General features: G+C 39.0%; 1 protein-coding gene across 3 annotated transcripts in view; it reads right to left on the bottom strand.

The window, feature by feature from the left end:
• The window catches only part of USP32 (ubiquitin specific peptidase 32), an 84,785-nt gene that overhangs the window by 40,577 nt on the left and 23,580 nt on the right, over positions 1–20,628 (bottom strand). For all 3 annotated transcript variants that reach the window (XM_075112807.1, XM_075112809.1, XM_075112810.1), the window contains exons 3-5: positions 13,232–13,337; positions 12,523–12,641; positions 6,968–7,127 (exon numbers count right to left, since the gene is read on the bottom strand). In XM_075112807.1, coding sequence (XP_074968908.1) covers positions 6,968–7,127; positions 12,523–12,641; positions 13,232–13,337 — 385 coding nt within the window. The remainder of the gene's footprint in view (positions 1–6,967; positions 7,128–12,522; positions 12,642–13,231; positions 13,338–20,628) is intronic.

The raw sequence follows: 20,628 nt of genomic DNA, 5'->3' as shown, positions 1-20,628 counted from the left end.
ACTACAGTTCCTCTCAAAGCACAAGTGTTCACGCACTTGGAAGAAAATAGCACAGAACGAAATATGCTCTTAAAGTCACCTTAAATAAATCCAAAATCTTCAGAATTGTCTTCTAGTGGCCTTCCATACATCACTAAGAGATGGTGTTTCAAGAGCGGGTACCACAACTGAAAGTGAGCAAGCTACAGAACACGCATCTAACATTCAGCCAGCCTTTTAATGTGAGCGAAGTTAAGTGATCACTTCATTTCACTCTCCTTTTATATATTCATCTTACCATAAAGCCCTACAGGTTTATAAACCCATCTCTGACAGAAGAGCTTAATTCCACAACATTCAGTTTCAACTTCATACTCTTTCCAACTATTCTGTTTCAACCATGCTGTCTGGTTACCATCCAGGGCATCTCTCATTTATTATGTTAAATTAGTGGTAACTCTATGTTCTAAAATGTAATTATACTGGTTACGCACAGTCTTACTAATGTCAGTATGCAAGAGCTGTCAGAAAAAGCAGAAGCATTTTTATGATTTTTTCTGACGACAGAAGAGAGTCTCTTCGATTCAAAGGAGAATTAGGATGCTATTTAATAAGAACTCAGTGACACAAGAACCAGATAACAAAGTACAAATTACACGGTCTGTCAGTTTGAAACCAGGAACCCCTCTGATAAATGGGAATACTCTCCCCATGGAAAAAGGACTGAAAACCTGCATATATAAGCCTATCACATGACACCGAGACACACCAAAATGAAACAGTCATTAAAAAGGCAACCACTACCTATGTTGCAGCAGAAGAAATATTTCCAGCCAAATGAAGGAAACCAATGAGGTCTCACCTGGAGTCAGTGTGACAGCAGTGTATCACAGAATCCCAGAATGGCGGGGGTTGGAAGGGCCCTCTGGAGCTCATCCCGTCCCACCCCCGTGCTTGAGCAGGCACCCCCAGAGCAGGGGGCACAGGGCCGCGTCCAGGCGGGGTGTGAACGTCTCCAGGGAAGGGACCCCACAGCCTCTCTGGGCAGCCTGTGCCCCTGCTCTGGCACCTGCACAGCAAAGGAGTTTTTCTCTCATGTTTAGGTGGAACTTCCCGTGTTTCGACTTGTGCCCGTTGCCCCTTGGCCTGGCGTTGGGCACCACTGAAAAGAGTCCGGCCCCATCCTCCTGACACCCACCCTTCAGATATTTATAGGTATTGATGAGATCCCCCTCAGGCTTCTCTTCTCCAGGCTGAACAAGCCCAGGTCTCTCAGCCTTTCCTCATAAGGGAGATGCTCCAGCCCCCTGATCATCTTCATAGCTCTCCACTGGACTTGCTCAAGGAGTTCCACATCCTTCTTGAACTGGGGGCCCCAGAACTGGACACAGCACTCCAAACGTGGTCTCACCAGGGCAGAGCAGAAGGGGAGGATAACCTCTCTCTATCTGCTGGCCACATTCCTTTTGATCACCCAAGTCTGAGATGGAACAGGGGATGGAGGCACCTTGTCTGAAACAGACCTGAACTGAGCTCATTCTACTTTGACAAAAAGATCAAGGAGAAACATAAGAGTCACTTGCATTTATACTGAATGGTAAAAAGGAAGGAGTGCAGAGGCTGTCTGAAACCAAGGACAACATTGACAGAAAATTAAGACATGAACTGCTCACAAATGCATGTAGAAGATGTACTGGAATAATTTTCCCCAACTGGAGAAAAAAATAAAACCCACTCAGCCCAAATATCTTATGAAAGGAATGGTACAGTGACCCCCAGGGTCTGCACTTGCTGGGACAGGAGACCCTTCCGTGTGTCTCATTCCCGTACGTCTGTCTGCCAAACTAAGCCACAGAAAGCTGTACTTTGTGGGTAGGATGGAGTCAGTTCCACTCTGATACTTACAAGAGTGCAAAGCAGCCAGGGCAGGCAACAAAATGGCATCCTCTGGTGGCTGAGAACTGTTGTACTGAATTACTGCATTTGGACTCAGAGTGCCACAGAAGACGAGGTGATCAATTTGTAATTATTAAGAATGTATAATGATTTAGGGGAACATTCCTCTGCAGAGAATTTTAGTGTTAGTAGTAGCCCCTGACAGGATTTATCTTTGATTTACATACTGCACTGCAGTGCTATTCAATATGATATGTTTAAAAAAAAAAAAAAAAAGTACCCCATTACACTATGAAACTGAGAAAATCCAAAAAATCCAAACTAGTTCTAGTTGGTCAGCAGTCAGGTATCCCTGAAACTGGGTTTTGGGAACAAAGGTCCAAGAGAAACTTAAGTTATTTTGGTAGCTTTCAAATGAAATTATTCCTATTGATGATTTAAGTGAAATGGAACAAAATTTGATTAAAAGCAGCAAGTGTGTGCAACTTCCTGTAACTTTAAATTTTCACTTCTAATTATATTTCTCAACACAAAATTAAAGTCATCTGCATACCAAAATAAATGTTATTTAGAAATGAAAAATTAGAATTCCTTTGTTTCCCTGATAGCTTAGCTCATTAAGCAAAATTAAATGGAGTCACTGACGCTTTGCAATAAAATGTTTGCTGTCTGTTTCTAAATCAATGTTAATAACTTTCACTATTTTTATCACTGCAATTTTTCACGTCTCTGACATACTATTTAAGATGTTTAATGGGAAGCACACTGTGAGAAGGGAGGCAAGGCTCGGTAGGAGGGTCTGAAGCTTGAGCCAGGAGAGGGCGCACTGCGACCCAGCCGGTGTCCAGCAGCCAGGTGAGAAATTCATAACTGCACTAGCAAGATTCACAAATTAGTTTTCATTTCACAGTAGAAGAAATTTTAAAACCTTTCACTCTTCCACTGTATTCTTGCCCAGGTTTACTAAACATTATTTCAGTTACTTGTTCTCCTGAAAGGCAACTATTATCCCAGGTAAAAGTATTAAAAACAAGCCTTCATTTAGAGAAAAGGAACTGTCATAACAGCTCTGGCTGTTGTACATATTCGGCTGTGTTAAGAATACTTCTGCCCTAAATTTCTTATTCTTTAGATTGACCCCATCAGACTGCAGTTATTAAACTTAAAAAATGAAACAGCAAGGCCCCAAGTATTCATACTTTACTGCAATTACTTCCAAGTGCTCAAGCACTTAGGTTTTCCTTACTTTTACATCTGTTGTATGAGATTCCTATACTGTCTCAAATCACAAGGGAAATCATCGGATACATTATAAAGAAAGTATTTGTCCAGACCTGGGGGAGGCTGGTTAGTTCACCAGCAGGTTAGCTCACCAGTTCATCTTCCTGCTATCTTAAATTCCTGACAGTTTTCCACATCTGTCATTTGAAAGATACTGGGCTGCAGATATCGTAACGCAGCACAACTACTTTCTGGTTTTTTCTTGTTACAAAATTTAACTGGAAAACAACAAAAATACAGTAAAAATTTTATCTGCAGGTCCAAGCGTAACTGTCATATGAGCTTTCCAAATTTGGTTAAGCATACTGAGCCTGTGGACAGTATGCAGTTTGAAACATTTTACTGATTCAAAAATGCATGTAGGTTTTCTGGAATACAATTGAAAGCTTGACCCCAGATCTGACATGTACTTGAAGATTTAATAATCACTCCAAACGCTCTCATATATTTTATTTCACCTTTTTAATCTTAACAATGGAAAACAATTTTTTTACTCAGTTCTACCTTCACTACACTCGGTCAACAGGTTATAAAAGTACGCTGTCAGTGAAGAAACAGAGACCACCACCAACTACTAGAAAACACTGAATTTCTCAGTAGTCTGATGCAATATATAGCAACAGAAATTAATTTCTTTTTCAGAAGTTTCATTTTTTTTCCTGAGAACACAGGTTGTGCTGAAACACCCAGCGGAGATCCAAAACTCTGCAAACATATTTTACAAAGCTTAGAAGTCTGGTAACTTCTCCAACAGAAGATGTAGCCATACGAACTGACCTAGCACACGTAAAAGAGCAATCACACATGCATGTTCCTAGAAAAGAACGAACACTAACACTTCCTTCTGTAATTCCGTTTACAGTATGAGATGCTGCAATACACAGGAGTGTTATGAAATTATTATAAAACCAACTTGATTATACAGAGATTAAGAGCAAATACAGGAATATTACTTGAACTTCTAACCTTAAAACATAACGAATTACAAGATCCACCTTTCTAAGAGATAGAGTAAGCTGATTTCAAGACTGACATTTCAACAAAGATGATGGCTACACTGAGGTAGCGCCACTGAATCTACTGTGTAAATTTAACTGAGACCACAACAGTTGCTTCATGAAGGAGTCAGTGTACGTAACAGCAATTAAGACAAGATTTGAGACTGTACAGTTGAAGATGTCAAAGAGGTAACTGGAAGTTAGAGGAGACAATAGTCAGTAAATGAAAAACAGACTACAATCCTACAGAAGGTGTGCTCCAGAACGGATTATAGGGCTGGAATGGCAGCAGAGGCCAAGATTAGTTGTTATGTCCTTGCAATCAGAAAGGCTGAAATGTAAACTGAGGAACTTGAGGCAAGTTGATTTGATAGAGACTGAGAATCTGTTAAGCCAAAAGTTGAAAAATTTGAGACGAGAAAATGAAAATTCCCTATAAAATGAAAAGAAAAAAACCCCAAACTACTACAACAGAAATGAATATAACATGGAATCACCTGAACAAATTTTTTCCAAGAATTGGAACAGAAAAAAATGAATGGGGACAAACTCTAATACGCTTCTCATCCAGTCTTCTTTATGTTGTTTTTGATTATAGCACTTCAGTCTTAATTTCTCTAATTTTTTGGTTTAAAATGAAAAAAATCTCTTAGCCTGTAATTTAAAGAAAGGAAGGCTTTCTTCTTGATACAAGAACATAGGTGTGGGTTGGCTAAAGTAGAATATTATGCTCTATAGTCTAAAGACCATTTCTTTCTTGAATCATTTATTTTGCACATCTGAAATAGCTGGGAATAGAGTTGAGGGCCTGGCTGCAGATGGTAAAAGCGACAGGTATATTAAAAACCAGAAGAAGTCAGAATATAAAAATATGAAATAAAATCTATTAAAACAGTAGCTTTTAATTTATTTTTTTATTATAAACCTCAGTTTCAGTACAAACAAACTTTCCACAAAAAGCAGGGTAAAAATTGTTCAGAAAAACTTTCCATTTCAAAGCATGAAGAAAATTGAAGTAAGCTCTGAGGTAGCAGCCAGAGGCCTGGGGTAAAGCTTTTGTGCTGGTTTTGGCTGGGGTAGAGTTGATTTTCTCCATAGTACCTAGCGTGGGACTAGGCTTTGCATTTGTGCTGGAAACAGTGCTGATAACACAGGGATGTTTCAGTTCCTGCTGAGCAGGGCTTGCATGGAGTCAAGGCCTTTTCTGCTCCTCACCCCAGCAGCAAGTGGGCTGGGGGTGCACAAGGAGCTGGGAGGGGACACAGCTGGGACAGCTGACCCCAGCTGACCAAGGGGATGTCTAACGGTTTGAGATATCAGCCTCAACATACAAAGCTGGGGGAAGAAAGGGGACACACATGCTAGGAGTGATGGCATTTGTCTTCCCAAGTCACCGTTACATGTGACAGAGCCCTGCTTTCCTGGGGATGGCTGAACACCTGCCTGCTGGTGGGAAGGAGTGGATTAATTCCTTGTTTTGCTTTGCTTGTGCACACGGCTTTTGCTTTACCTGTTAAGACTGTTTTTATCTCAACCCACGAGTGTTCTCACTTTTACTCTTCCAACGCTCTCCCCCATCCCACCGGGGGGAGTGAGCAAACAGTTGTGTGGGGCTTGGCTGCCTGCTGGGGTTAAACCACACTTAGGGCAAAGGAGACTTGACCAGATCGGAGGCATGTCAGATCTCAATTTGATACAGCTTAAAAATATTTTTTCAGGGCTGAAGTCTAGCAAAGAGGGTTTGGGGTTTTTTTTTTAGCATACCTCTTTCTCTGTGTTGTTTATTAGACCTCAGTGGAGTTAGTAGTCTTCTGTAACCTCAATGTCTACTGCAGTCTCTCATGTAATGCAAATAAATTACCTGCCTATAAACTTCTAATTTTATTATGCATTTTTATTTTGGATGGTCAGAACAGAATTTTAATGGTCATATTTAAAAATCAAGAGAAAAAACTGTATGTTGCTTTATTCAAGTAACCCACCTGTTAAAAAGATTAAATGCCATGCTCACACCAATGAAGAAAATCTATGACAGTACATAAAACACAACCGGATTGCTCAAATCACTGACATCTCAATAGCAAACGCCCTTCTCCTGGGGTACCAAAGTCCCTTAGATGCTTTGCTGTAATGTATCCTTACATTATACTTGCACATCAAGTATAATTTATCAGTCTTTTGTTTTTACATTTCATTTAAAAACCAGCTGCTCCTTCTTTCACATCAATATAGGCATAAGGAAGCATTTGTTCTTTGGAGATTATTCCTGAATGCAAATCCTGAGGAGGCTTCTCTAGTTAATTTAGTTCCCTGACTCTATCACATGCCAGGAGTATTACTTATTTCACTGCAGGAAGCAAATTAAGAGGCAATACTTATTTTTGAAACGAGTATTATTTTCAGAACTGTCTCAATAGTTATAAACCTCTATATCTGAAAGACCAAATATAAAACCAGTATTAATGTCAAGTCATTTTAGATAAATGTATTTGTCAAAGAGAAAATATTTTCCTTTCTATTTTTTTAAATTTGGTTGGTAAACTTCTACTATAAGAAACATCGTAATCTCAGTACTGTTCTCTCTTAAAAATAACGACCCACTCTGCCCTTGTACATAACAATGTTTTTTACATGTCACAGCACAAAAAAGCGGAGAACAAACTAGCACGAAGAAATTTATCTCACTGAACAGAACTGCATGTATCTCATCATAGTGAGTTACAACAAACAACTACAGCAAGGAGACAGTTTATGTCTGTGAACTTAGATTCAGTTCTACAAAATGTGCATAATAACGAGCATTGTTTACTTACAGTGCGTGACTCCAGCCAGGGTTTGATAGAAGGTAGGGGTATCACTATCATCAGTGAGTGTCACATACACACCTCCAGACAGCAGCCAACGGGAAAACGTGAAAGCATCTTTGTTGTGCAGTAGCCAAACCCTGAACTTCTCATAGTTTACCTTTTCACCCTGTAAGAAAAACAAGAAAGTGTGAGCTGTTTTTCTCTGCACTCTCCATAACAGTAAACAGGAACCACCCAGATGTACGAACAAGAACTGGGACAATCTTCTATAAAAATAAGTACTAAAATAATTCTTTTTCCTTGGAGCCAAGCCTGTTTTTCCACTCCATTCTGAAATACAGCACTGAGAGGGAAATTAGACTCCTCTGTTCTCTCTGTATTTCTACCACCTACTCAGTGTGGCCTTTGGAAAGTCATTTACTCTGAACCTCAGGTTAAGGGGATTAGAAGAAAAATGGTTGCTTACAACTCAAAATAACAGAGGGTATTTTTATGAGTTTAAGTTTATGATGATAGTTGAAAGTTCTTATGTGTCAAATAACAGGTGCTATAAAGTCATACACATTCTGTTATATCTGTGCAAGTATACAAAAAGTTAACACGGAAAAACTAGATTTATGAAAAACTAATAGTATGAATAATCACTGCGGTAGCATGCCTTTTTTTTTTTTTTTTCCTTTATTGACCAAAACCCACTTTGGAGCACACGTGCAGACACAACATTCACTGTATCTCCTAACTTAGTCTCTCTTGCTGGACTGTCTCATGGAACTGCCTGTTCAGCAATAGATTAAAAAAATATGGATTGATAGAGTTTAAATGCTGGAGAGGCTGTTTAAACCATTTCATTAAATGGTTTCCAAGCTGTGCCCACGAAACCATAGGAATCAGCCAACTAATTTCTACAGGATCTACAAAACTAAATAAAATAAAAGCAAACCTATTATCAGTAGACAAACTCATTATATGGAGATCCTAATCTCCATGGGAAATAAACAAGGGTCTGCAAAGTGAAAGAGGTTTCAACTCACTGATTATTTAGACTTACCCTAATATCACAGACAATTAAACTTCACTGAATTACACCTCTACAGAATCCAACAGTTTCCGTTTGGCCACAGACCACCTGCCACTGCCAACCATAGAACATTGAAAATCCACTACTTCCCCTGCCAGGTTGCTCAAATGGTTAAGCACCATCACTGCTAAAACATTTGCTTCATATTCCAATTGTAACAGATTAATTCAGGTTCCAGATACTCATTCTTCTTCTGCCTCTTTTTCGTACACTAGTGTGTTACATTTTTCTCCAACAAATACATGCAGAAATACCCCAATACTTACAGCTGCTATCACAGACTTCCACGTGGTTATAATTCAAGGAAGTCAAGACGCTACCCTGCTATTCCATCACCAGTTTAATCTGTACGTATCCACACTGCTGACTGGCAGCATGATCCTAACCTCCCTATTACCAACCCTGTTTCTGATCCTTCATCCCTTCTCTCTTGTGACAACAATCACATTAGGGCAGTCATGTGGCAATGCAGATCTAACTGAAAAAAAACCGACAGGATTACGAGCTCCAGAAAAGGGGGTTACTTCTCAGCCAGGCCGGTTTCCAAATCCAGCTCATCAAGGCATCATACAAATACTTGAGCCACCACAAAGGTAGGAGAATGAATGACAGTCAGGAAAGGGGTAACTCAACAACGTGGACTTTGCAGGATTTAACCCATGACGGAACCACTTGCTTAAGCAAAAAAAACCTCTATTGCCAAATTAACAGGGAAGAAAAAAATCAGCCCACCATTTTTTTTTTATTTATTTCTCTAACAGTTTGGATCAGAGACAAGATCATTTTCTTACCACCTGTTCCATTCTCCCTTCCCTCTACTTTTTTCACTGCTTTCTGTCAAGGCAGCAAGAGCTGTGTCACATTTCACTAAGACTCTGCATCATTCCAACTGATGAGAGGAAGGACAAGGAAGACGAGGGACAGGAAAGCTTTGGACGGGGGGAAAAAAGCATTTGAAGCAAGTAATGTTTACAGCTGAGCCATGATGGAACTTAAGCAACTAGAGCAATACAGGTCTCACTGAACTTTTTCCTCGTATTTCAGACACAAGAGTGAGGAAAACTTAGATATACTTTAAAGCTCAGGTTTCTAGGTGAGTACCTGCAATAATTCTGAAGGAAAGAATAGAATTACCTATAAACATCATCCTTGAAAGCATAGACTCATCCACTATACAGCAGGAAGGCCGGCCCACAGCAGGAACATTAAACTTTCCCACTCTCCAGCAATGACCTAGTATGATTAACAGGCCAGTAAATCCTGCTGAGTGGGTTATTACACTATCTTCATTTTAAAAGAAAAATCAATATACAGCATTTTCTTGAACAGGAAAATGGTATGAAGCCAGACTGATACTTCTCTTCCTGCAAGTCTTTATGAAGTATTTCTGGATTTCTTGGACAGTGTGCAATTAACTTTTAGGATATAATTCATCACACCATATTGATGGGAAATTATAAATAGGAAATACTGAAGTAGGTCAGCTCCAGCAACTGGACTGCAGTATACATATGATTTTATGATTCCAGCCAAGAATGAAGAATGTAATCATTGCCTACAAAGCCAACATAATACCACCACCAGATTAAATGTCTGCCTCAGCCGATGCCCATAACCAAAGTTATCTTCAATACAGTACAATAAAATTTAAGCTAATTAAGTAATCTGATATCCACAAATAAAGCTTCTAGCCAATCAGTTTTTCAGTGGAGTGTATAATGATAACTAGATTTTGCTGATCTACAGCCCTCTGATAACAAATGAAGCAACGAAAGCACAAAAACCTCAAAATTCATCAGGATCACTAGTGCCAAAGTAGTATCTGTGGATATTTAAAAGTAACAGTAGGCCATTTAGAAGATGACTTCAAAAAGCTTACATCTCTCAAACAACCTAAAGCATAAATAGATGTTGTAGCTCCTGGCAGGCATAGTGAGACAAAAGTAATACTATGAAACTATTATTTTTAAGCAACCACTGCTGACAGGCATTTTTAAATCCAGGATGCAGATTTTCTTTCCCCTCTTAGATCTGTGTTGTAGATTTCTTCGCCAATTGCAATAAAATGTCCACACTAATGAATGAAATTCCACTCGCAATATTAGTATTTAAATCTACATGATAACATGATTACCCTTGGGAAATTATATCCTTCAAACTAACACAGCAAGTAAAGCAGCATGGAGAACGCCTGCATTTATAAAGCAAGCTGCTATTTACATCCATACAAATTACATGTAATAGTACAACACAAAAAACTACGAGCTTTTACCCAATTTAAACAAGGTCAATTTGTTTAACCCCAGCCAGCAACTGAGCACCACACAGCTGCGCGCTCACTCCTCCCCACCCCCAGTGGGATGGGGAAGAGAGTCAGAAAAGTAAAAGTGAGAAAACTCATGGGTTAAGATAAGAACAGTTTAATAATTGAAATAAAATAAAGCTGTTTTATTAATAATAGTAGTAACAAAAATACTAAGGAATATACTCCTGTGGATCTGATGTGCCAGGCCATCTAATCCACACCGTCCAGTAAACCTGGCTGTCCCTTTCCTCCACCTGGCTGGAGGCGGGGCCCCTCTAGTCCTGGTCATAGTATTCTTTACCCACTTCTCGTAAATGCGAATCAAAAGTCCCTTTATTAAGATTGGAAGTAAAATCAGCACTTCTACTCTGTCTGGGGAACTGCTCACTGAAAACTGGAGCAGCAATTTTCCTGGAAGAGCCCCCTTTTGCAACTGTTCTTCCTTGCGACCCACATACCCGTGCCTCTAGGGCCGAGGTAGATTTTCCATCTCACTTCTTCGTGTCCTCTCCATGGTCAAACAGGTAAAACCACAGGGTGGCCAGTGGTATCTACTATGTCATCTCTCTTGAGCAGAGGGACGCTTACTCCTAACAGCTGATATACTGGTCTGTACAGGTGGAGAGTAGGACATATCATCTTTGAGTTGCTGGATCTTCTGGAACAGTTTCTCCACAGAAAAGACAAGGAAGGAAGAGAGACTTTCTTTGTACTGCCAGAGTTGGCCAGCCATTTCATCCACTGTTTCTTCCTCTCGTGTCTTTCCACATCATTAGTGCCAATGAGTTGGCTTACAACAGTGGGGCGCTCTGTAAAAACTTCCGGCACACAGGTCGTGTGCACCTGACTTCACTCTGATCTTTGGATAACTGCTTATTGGCCAGGTCATCATAAATCACCTCCAGGACAGCTAATCCTGTCAGGTACCGGATATCTCTCTCCGTGGTGGTCCACTTGCCTGGGTGACACAGAACAGCTTCCCTGAAGGGATACCTTTCCTTCACGCTTGACAGGAATCGCCTCCAGAGGCTGATTGGCTTCTACCCCTTTTCCAACCACTTTGTCAATGCCCCCTTCCCTAGAAAGGGACCACAGCTGCTTGGCTTCCCCACCCTCCAATTCCAGGCCACTGGCCCCATTATCCCAGCATCGGAGCAGCCAGGTAACAATGTGTTCGCCTGGACAATGACTGAAATCTTTTTGCATATCTTGCAGTTCACTCCAGGACAGGGATCGGGTGGTTACCATCTTTTTTATGGGTTCTGCCTCCGCCTCCTCCTCCCTGTTCTTGTGCTGGCCCTGGTTCATCTTCACCCCTTACTAAAAAAGCTGATTTTCTTGTGTATTTCTTCTTGTGTATAGGGGCAATCAGATAAACTAATATTGAGGACAGATCAATCGATATTGTGACCGGCAACTGTTAACAAATTCCTTAAGACTCTCTGGTTAATCTGTTATTATCTCAAACCCTTTGTGTCCCATATGATGGGCACCAAAAAGAACTGTCATGGTTTAACCCCAGACAGCAACTAAGCACCACACAGCGGCTGGCTCATTCCCACCCCTCTGGTGGAATGGGGGAGAGAATCGGAAGAGTGAAAGTGAGAAAACTAATGGGTTGAGATAAGAACAGTTTAATAATTGAAATAAAGATTGTTATAATAATAAAGATATTAAAGATTAATATTTATATTAATAATAATACAAAACAAAGCAAGTGATGCACAATCCAATCGCTCACCACCCACCGAACGATGCCCAGCCAGGCCCCGAGCACTGGTCTCTGTCTCTGGACAACTCCCCCCCAGCTTATATAAACTGCACATGACATCATATGGTATGGGATATCCCTTTGGCCAGTGTGGCTCAGCTGGCCTGCCTTTGCTCCTTCCCAGCTTCTTCTGCCCCTGGCAGAGCACAGGGAGCTGAAAAGTCCTTCACTCAGTGCAAGCACTACTTAGCAACAACTAAAACACCAGTGTGGCATCAACAATATTCTCATACTAAATCCAGAACACAGCACTGTACCAGCTACTAGGAAGAAAATTAACTCCATCCCAGCCGAAACCAGGACATTCCCATACCTGCACAAGCATGTATGTGACAGAGAAAAACAAACTACCCAATGTAATTTTCACTTTTTTGTCAATGCAATAGGATAAAACCTGTATGAAATACCTCTGAGAAACATTTCTTGAGTGATTCTGGGACTTTCCCATCAACCACATGCAGCATCTTCTCCATCTCTTCACGGACAACATAACTCCCAGATTCATTAGAAAAGAGACTGAAAATGTCTGAGGAAGTAGAGATATGTTTAAGCAACTATGGTAGTTAAATTTTTCAAATATTAAGTTTACAACTGGCTGAGAATGCCAAAAGCTGTGCAACAACTAAAGGGTTAAAAACTTAGATTCAATTTCAATAGAGCTCAGCAAGGTTTAGGTCAAGAAGTACTTCCTTTTTCTTTTGCCATTGTCCACTAATCAAAAGAAGAATAAGTATCATCATGTCAGATTAACAGGAAGACAAAACAACAGAAGTCAGTAGGCAGATGCTTTCATTTGTTTCGAAAAACATCAATTCCATCCTCCTTCCTCTGCCCACATACAGTGATCAACAACCTTCCTGTAGGATCCCAACATTTACATTCATGATGACTTATCAAATATTTAATTTTGGCGAGTACAGAAAACTAAAATGCACTGAATTTCAAAATACACAGCTAAAAATATCTAAAAAAATACTATTTATTGGCAAATGGATACCCTGGTTATATATAAAAATAGAGGCTTAGCACACCACAGTTTATGTTTGCTTTACATAAGTATAATTTACACTCACTATCCACCATCCTGTTGGTGCTGCTGTAAGTTACATTACTTACATTTTGTTTTCTCTTCTTCTCTGCCTCTTGTAAGTAGAACCAATCCGACTATCAAGTTATTGAAGTGCAGCCCTTTGGATATTCCTCCAAATGAACAGTAGATAACCTAAAAGAATAAGACAGAGAAGTTAACAAAAATGTTAACAAGGAGAATAGAGATGTCAGAACTAAAAGCAACAACTTATAACTGAGGCTCCGTTTTATGTGGTTTTCAGGCTAGTCACCTCATATTCAGCTAAACACACTTCTAATATTAATTCTGTTACACTTCTGTAGCTCTTCCAGTACCTATAAAATAGCCTTTCCAGGGTCTTTTATTTAGTGAAACGCAGATACTTTGTTCATGAACAGTAATATAAAAAAAAAAATCGTTAGACTCCTCCAATGAAGACAGCTTCTTGCTTGCTCACTGTGCCATTTCCCCAGACTTCCTTATCAAGGTAACAAAGATGAGATCTCCTCCAGACTACGCTTTGATAATCTCACAGCCATCACGGGGCTGTTGGAGCATCAAGTTTCACCGCCCCAATCACAGGAGATGCACTTCCAGTAAGCCACTAAAAACTACTGCTTCGAAAAGACGTGACACAAAAAAAAAAAACCCTTCCGTCAACTATACCTTAACTATCTTCACACTGCAACTGTTGCTAGAATGACTGTTCTAGTTTAGTACCCCGCTCTAACAATAGATTTAAATCCTTCTTCCAATAGAAAGCAATAGAAATGAAGACTTCTATTCAGAAGTTACTCAAAGACTCACAGAGCAGCCTCCAGGAACAACGCTGTCAATGGAAGGGCTGAAGCATTTACCTCTCACATGAAACGCCTGTACACTGCAGCTTAACTTACTCAACAGCACCCTAACAGTGATTCAGCAGTGACACATGAGATATGATGTCAGTAATTTTAGGACAAACGGCAACTACTTTTAGTAAACAAGAATTACCAACTCACTTACTGCAGTATATTACTTCACCTTGCCTCTAATGCTACAGAGTGCAAATGAAAAACTATGTATGCCGTACTGCTCTTCAAACTCCGCTTTCCACCCCAAATCTATTCCTACAAGCACCAATACTTTATCAGTATCACAAGGCAGAAATCTGCATTAGGCATTACAACTTAAAGCAGTCAGAACTTACAAATTACTCTTACATAGAAGAATTATTTCCGTGTCCATGTCTCTTAATTCTATTTTCTTATAGGTATCACACTGAGCATCTAACCATAAAGAGAAAGTATTAAGTCCAGCTGATCAGGAACAATTACTGTGAAAGACCAGAACAAAGTGATTTGTCACTCATCATGGTTTGGATAGCAGATTTATTTGCTGAACTTCTTTTTTAAATATAACTTTTCAGGGGGAAATACAAAGGAAGAGATCAACTTCTATTAAGAAAAGTGTTGTGCACATTTTAAATAGTATTTTCTTTGCTTGCATCTGAATTACATTCTAAAGAAACAGTATTAAAACCAGGACGTGTACACACAGTTATGCACTGCTTTTTCATTTTTCTCTAGTAAAGCCTTGAGTACATTTTTTATATGAGAATTCGGCCAAACAGCAATAGCAGGCTTCAGAGGTCAGCAGAGCTTCAGAATTCTTGCGGACAGATTTTCTATTTTGTATATTACCCACAAAGCAGAGTGCATCATTAGTAAACCATGGAACGAAACCTACAGATCTTAACTGCCACACCTCTATCCCTTCCCCCTCTCTTTTGTTTGTTTTTTAAACACATGAACTACAACCAGACAATTCTAAACAGCTAAAGCAACATTTTCTTCACAACTTTTTTTGACATCCTAAGCTCTGTTTGTTTTTTTCCCCCTTTGAAACTACAGATGCTTGCATAATGGATTTTAGCCTTTTTTGGAAGCCTACCAAAGAAGCCATGACACCTTGGCGCCCACAAAAATCCACCAATCTACAGAATTAGAACAATTCTAAGTTTTAAAAAACTTCCACCATAACCATCAGAAAACATTACACTCACAGATGAATAGAAAACAACAGTGAGAGATGGTACATGCATCTGGAGTGACACTTGTCTTCTACACTATCAGCAGTTCTGGAAAAAACGCACGTCACTAACCTCAAGTGTGTGACATCCTGTGAATCTACTCAACAAGTTAAAGTTTTAAACACATCAAAACAATCTACTTTTAAACCATCATCAAACAAAATCACTATGGGATGTACAAATTCTCCTGTTAATCAGGACTTCAGTTTTGAAGTATAAAAGCTGTTATAGCACAAACCTACCACTCTGTGACGGCCTCCCACAAACAGCAGAATTAGGATCATAAACCTACTAGATGCACCCAGGGAACACTCTAGTATAATAAATTTATCTTTGAAAAAACATGAGAATAAACGAGATTTAAAAAAATAAATCACATTTAGGGATGATTAGAATTTTGCCTGTCTCTTTGCAGACACATACAGCCTACAGCTAATTATATTTTTAAAGTATTTTCCATCTTCTGCCTCTCTTAACACTGTAGTTTCATTGCTGATTTAAAGCAGGACTAGCCATTCCCCTGCCCCCAACAACTCACTCCCACCCACACTCCACTTCCTACACCTATGCCAAAACAAGCATTCATGTAGCAAGACTATGAATGACATCAGGGAGCCAACCTGGATTTGAATTAACCATTTTCGTTACTAGGTTTCACTAGTCCAGCTCAAAGTGGGTGACCTCAGGGTGAGCCCAAGTAGCCAGGAGGAAGCTGACTGTGAAACTGGTACAAAATAAATACTTAAATAACATTTCAAAGAGAACTTCTATGGGCTACCATAACCATGTATGACATTCTGTGTAATCAAGCGCAGTCTATGATCAGTTGTGCCCTCCAAAAGAGTCAGACAGCACAATGTTACAATGACGTGTAATTAAGGAGGAAACCATTTCTCAACAGGCTGAAATCCCTTTGCAAAACGTGAGTGCCATGTCTCCCAAAATAAGACTGAAAAAAGTCACTGATGCAGGTCTACATGTGAGGAAATTGTTTGACAAATGAACTGACAGCCATCAATATTTGTTACCCTAAACTATAAGCTAAGAAATCAGTAAAGTACTTCAAATTTGTGCTTTTTACACTGATAAAGCAAGATGTAACAAAATTTGTTGCCAAAAGGTTTATTTAGCTTTACATAAATAGCTGAACACTAGAAATGGACATGACAGAAAAGAAAAATTTCCTGTATTGTTAAACAGAACAGCGTTTGAGGTCATCTGCTGACCACAATTTGTTATTAATAAAAGAAAATCTAGCTTCCTTGGTAGTTTAATCACTTAATGTTTCATAATAAATTACTTGTAAATCACAAAGTGACAGTAATCTGACACTTCTCAGAGCCAGCTGAGTAAAGATGGAAACAAACTGACAACAGTTAGAGAAAGCCTCTGTGAACAGGTACGATAACATCACGGTGGGGCTTTGAACCTGTAGTTTTTCCTATTTCAAAAAAGGCAAAAGAAATCAGCTGAAAATTCCAAAATAATATAATATATGCCTACTAAGTTCCACATCTGCAGAGGCTGGCATGTCTTCTTTGAGTCTCTCAAGGATAATGGTGTAGGGCTCAAAAATGATTTTCAGAAACATCTAATGGCAAAGCTCAGACAGATCTGTGTTTCCTCAAGTACCTCAGCCTAAATGAGTTGGGATTCTACAAGAGGTTCACGAGGTTAACTGGAACAAGAAGAAAGTTACTGGAACCAAAATCCCACTTTCTATCCCCTCTTTCCCCTCAGGTAACAGAAATCACAGTGCTGCAGCCAGAATCCTCGAGTCCAAGCAAAGGGTGGAAGAAGAGAGATGAATACCAGAGCCATATGGCTGAGTCACTGCTCTTACTATCTCAGGTGTGGTTTCCATCTTGTGTTAAAATTAAGCCAGGACTGGGAGTGACTGAACAAAACCAGCCACGGGTCTGTCAAGGGCGCTGGATAAATCTGGCTAAACCACATAGCGCTGTAGTGGCAAGAAGAAGAGAAGGAAATACCTAAGACAGACTAGCTACATGAGATCTGCCACAGTGACTGCCCTTTATGCTTTGTGTATTACAAAGTGTGGAAAATAGACCACTGCTGCCTTTCCAGCAACAGGAACCACACTAGCAGAATTCACGTGCAGAACGTGTTCTAGACCACCTCCAAAGTAGTACTGGGCAACAAGGCAGTAAAAAATCCTACATTTTTGTTCGCTTCTCTGCTATCACAGTTATTACCAGCCGTAACGCTGAAGCAGACAGATTCCCTGAAGACACTTACCTCAATATAGTTCTGTGTGTTACCTGCGGTAAATCCTCTCCTCGTCCACCCATCAAGCTATCACTTTCATTGCTATCCACTAAGGACTATTAAAAGATGTCTGAAGGCAAGTAATTGTAAATGAGGCTGGTAACACAGAAGGATCTAATTCCACAAAAAACATTATGTAGAACTTGCAGTTTCATTCTACTGTAAGACACAGCACTACCTAAAGACATTAACTTCCCATAGGGTGCTCAGATCATCCTCTTCTATTACTAAAGTTTAATCCATTTACAAATGCTTGAAGGGCTAAATTATTAAAACTAAATTTGTGCTCTATTTGGACACAATGATTGTATATGCTTCATGGACAATGTCATGGCAGAGATTTGAATTCCACACTTTCTACTTCTAATCATTCTGATTTCACAAGATGCCTTCAAGGCTGCACTGCATATGTAAGCAATTTACCTTTATATTACATTGGAATCATTACTTTTTTTAAAAAATATGCAGTTAGCTCTGCTGAACACTATAGTTTAAGTCTTAATATAACCATTTTTGAACAACAAAAAAAACCCACAAAGAGCACAAAAAAAGAAGATAATTCTTACATTTCAGATTAACAGGACTTCCAAGACAAAAAATACGAATAAACAAATGAGAAATCACCAGTTTCTTTCACAAATTTTAATAAAATATGATCTTTTTCTTTCTACTTTATTCTCCATCACTCAAATTTAACCCTTCTGTGCCTTTAGACTTTTTAAGAACAGCCGTTTTATAAATTACCTTGAATAAAGCTGTCTCCTCTCTTCATTCATCTGAAAGCATATTTCTAAGGCATACCCATTTCTGAGTATTTCCACTCACTTTTGTTGAACTTCGTACATCTCAAGTATAAGTTTATATTCATGATATAAACACAAAAAAAGGAATTCTATGAATAATGTCCAACGTATTAGTATTTAACATACATAACTAGAACCATCAGCAGCTGGCATCGCCTGGCATTACTTTGAGTTTAGCTGCTTAATCATTCTTTGGAAAGAGTTTCTAAACACTGCACAGTTATGTAACTATATACAGCTGAGATTAGTTTGCATTTCTAAGGAAGGAGCTCCTATTTGGCAAACTTATTCTAATAAGATGCACTATCAAAATATGACGCAATTTCATATTTTCCAAAATTACTTAATACTGCTGCAGCTTTACGTACAGGAGCCACACCCAGACATCACCACAGCAATTTACATTTCAGATGTAAAATTTAGTGTAATTATATGGTACACAGTCATATTTTTTTCTAAAATTTAAGTCTCACACGTTAAGTTTCATGGATAACTGAGGAGAACAACAATACGGTTCATCTTCTCTTAAAAAATGTCTCAGTCTATACAAACATTTCCCTTCAGGTGCAAATCCCTGGCCCTGTGCCTATGCGCTCTAGGAAGCCTGCTAGAAGAATAGGAGAGTATGCTCGAGGCATTCCTTTGGCTCCTACCTCTAGAGAGTATAAAATGTCCTGGATTCTTTCCTGATTTTATCACTGTGACCCCTCTTCCCTCTCAGTCCTTGAGAAGTCTGTGTTCTTGTTCTTCTGGCAGCCCCCTCAAGGTGTACTTCATGTCTCTGTTAGCATCACCTCTCTTCTCTTTGCATTACTTGGACAGCAGCTTGTTAACTGATTAGCCACATTTGGAGAAAAAGATGCACTGACACCTACTTAGTAAGTTACACAGAATACTGTGTATAAACCATCTCACAATCATAATAGATATAAATATATAATAGGTATATATAAAAGGTATAATCTAATTAGTCATTGAAACGACTGCAAGGGCCAAAGTTAGAAAGTCCTTTCTCAACATTCTTCCCCTCCTCAGGCTAAAATATAAAGCTACTAAAAATGCTTTCTTGAGAGAAATATCAGCTCTCTGTCCTTCCACCTCCTCTCAACAATATTTTTTTCTATCAAGGTGCCCACAACTGCATACAGTAAGTGCATTATTTCCTTAGATTGAAAAATAAATGCTGTGTTCATACATCTCACCACTTGACCAGCTTTCCTGCAGTTAAAAACGCAGAGACAGCATATCTCTTAATTCATTTTATTAATATCTTCAACTCCATTTTTCTAATAGATCCTTTCAGAACATTACTGTCCTGAACATGTAAAAATGTTTTGTGTGCAGGACAATCATGCAAATTGTTTGACCAAAGTTCCGCTGGCTTCAGTTCTCTGTTTTATGTCCCTGCTGTAAAAGTCTACGTTTTTAATTTAGTGAATTCCTGAAGGCCTATCACTACTCAGATATGAAAAACTATTATTCAAAACATGCAGAGAACATAGCCCAGCAACCTGAGGCTCAAAATCATCAATTTTAATGATTGAAAGGCTGAAAACTCAGAACAAGGCTTTACGCTGCCTAATGATTTTGCCTGCCTTTCCACATCCTGAAGCCAGGAATTACAAAGCATCCCTTTGCAGTATGAGCAGAATCAAATCTAAACTTTGTCCACATTTACAGTATTCAAGCTCCCAGGTAGGCCTACTGCATTGCCTAAATATGGATGCTGGAAGTACACAGTAAATTGTACTAGGATTTTGCAATGTCAATGTGTCGGTTTTGATGAGATGACATCAAATTATGATTATTCCATTACTTTTATTTCACCAAGTGAAAACCAGTATAACTGTAATGAGTGTTAAAAACCGTGTCTTTAAAGACAGATTTTCAAAAAATAAAGTAGAAGGTAGCCAGCAGACATTGAAAACCCAGAGTCTGTATTTGTGACCAAAAGTTTACTTCATCCAAATCAGTAATTTCATCCTTAATACTGGCATAAAAAGGATAAAAAAAATACAAGTTAACTCATAATGTAAACATTTTATATTATTTCAAGCCAATCATACACAGTGTAGGATACATTCTTTGTTTAATTTTATGGTTTACTAACAGCCAGAGTATCCAAACATCATATACAGAAATTAATACTGAAGACATGCTTTAAGCTATGGGCAAATCATACTTTCTCTTAATTTCATAGTGCTAACACACATTGTAATTTTTCTGTTAAGCTTTCAAATACCCACATAAAAATCAAACTGTTAACTATCTTACAGGAGCA

This window comes from Phalacrocorax aristotelis, chromosome 18 (assembly GCF_949628215.1).
Source record: "Phalacrocorax aristotelis chromosome 18, bGulAri2.1, whole genome shotgun sequence".
Taxonomy (NCBI): domain Eukaryota; kingdom Metazoa; phylum Chordata; class Aves; order Suliformes; family Phalacrocoracidae; genus Phalacrocorax; species Phalacrocorax aristotelis.
Note: the sequence above shows the minus strand (reverse complement) of the source record. Positions and strands in the feature narration are given on the sequence as shown.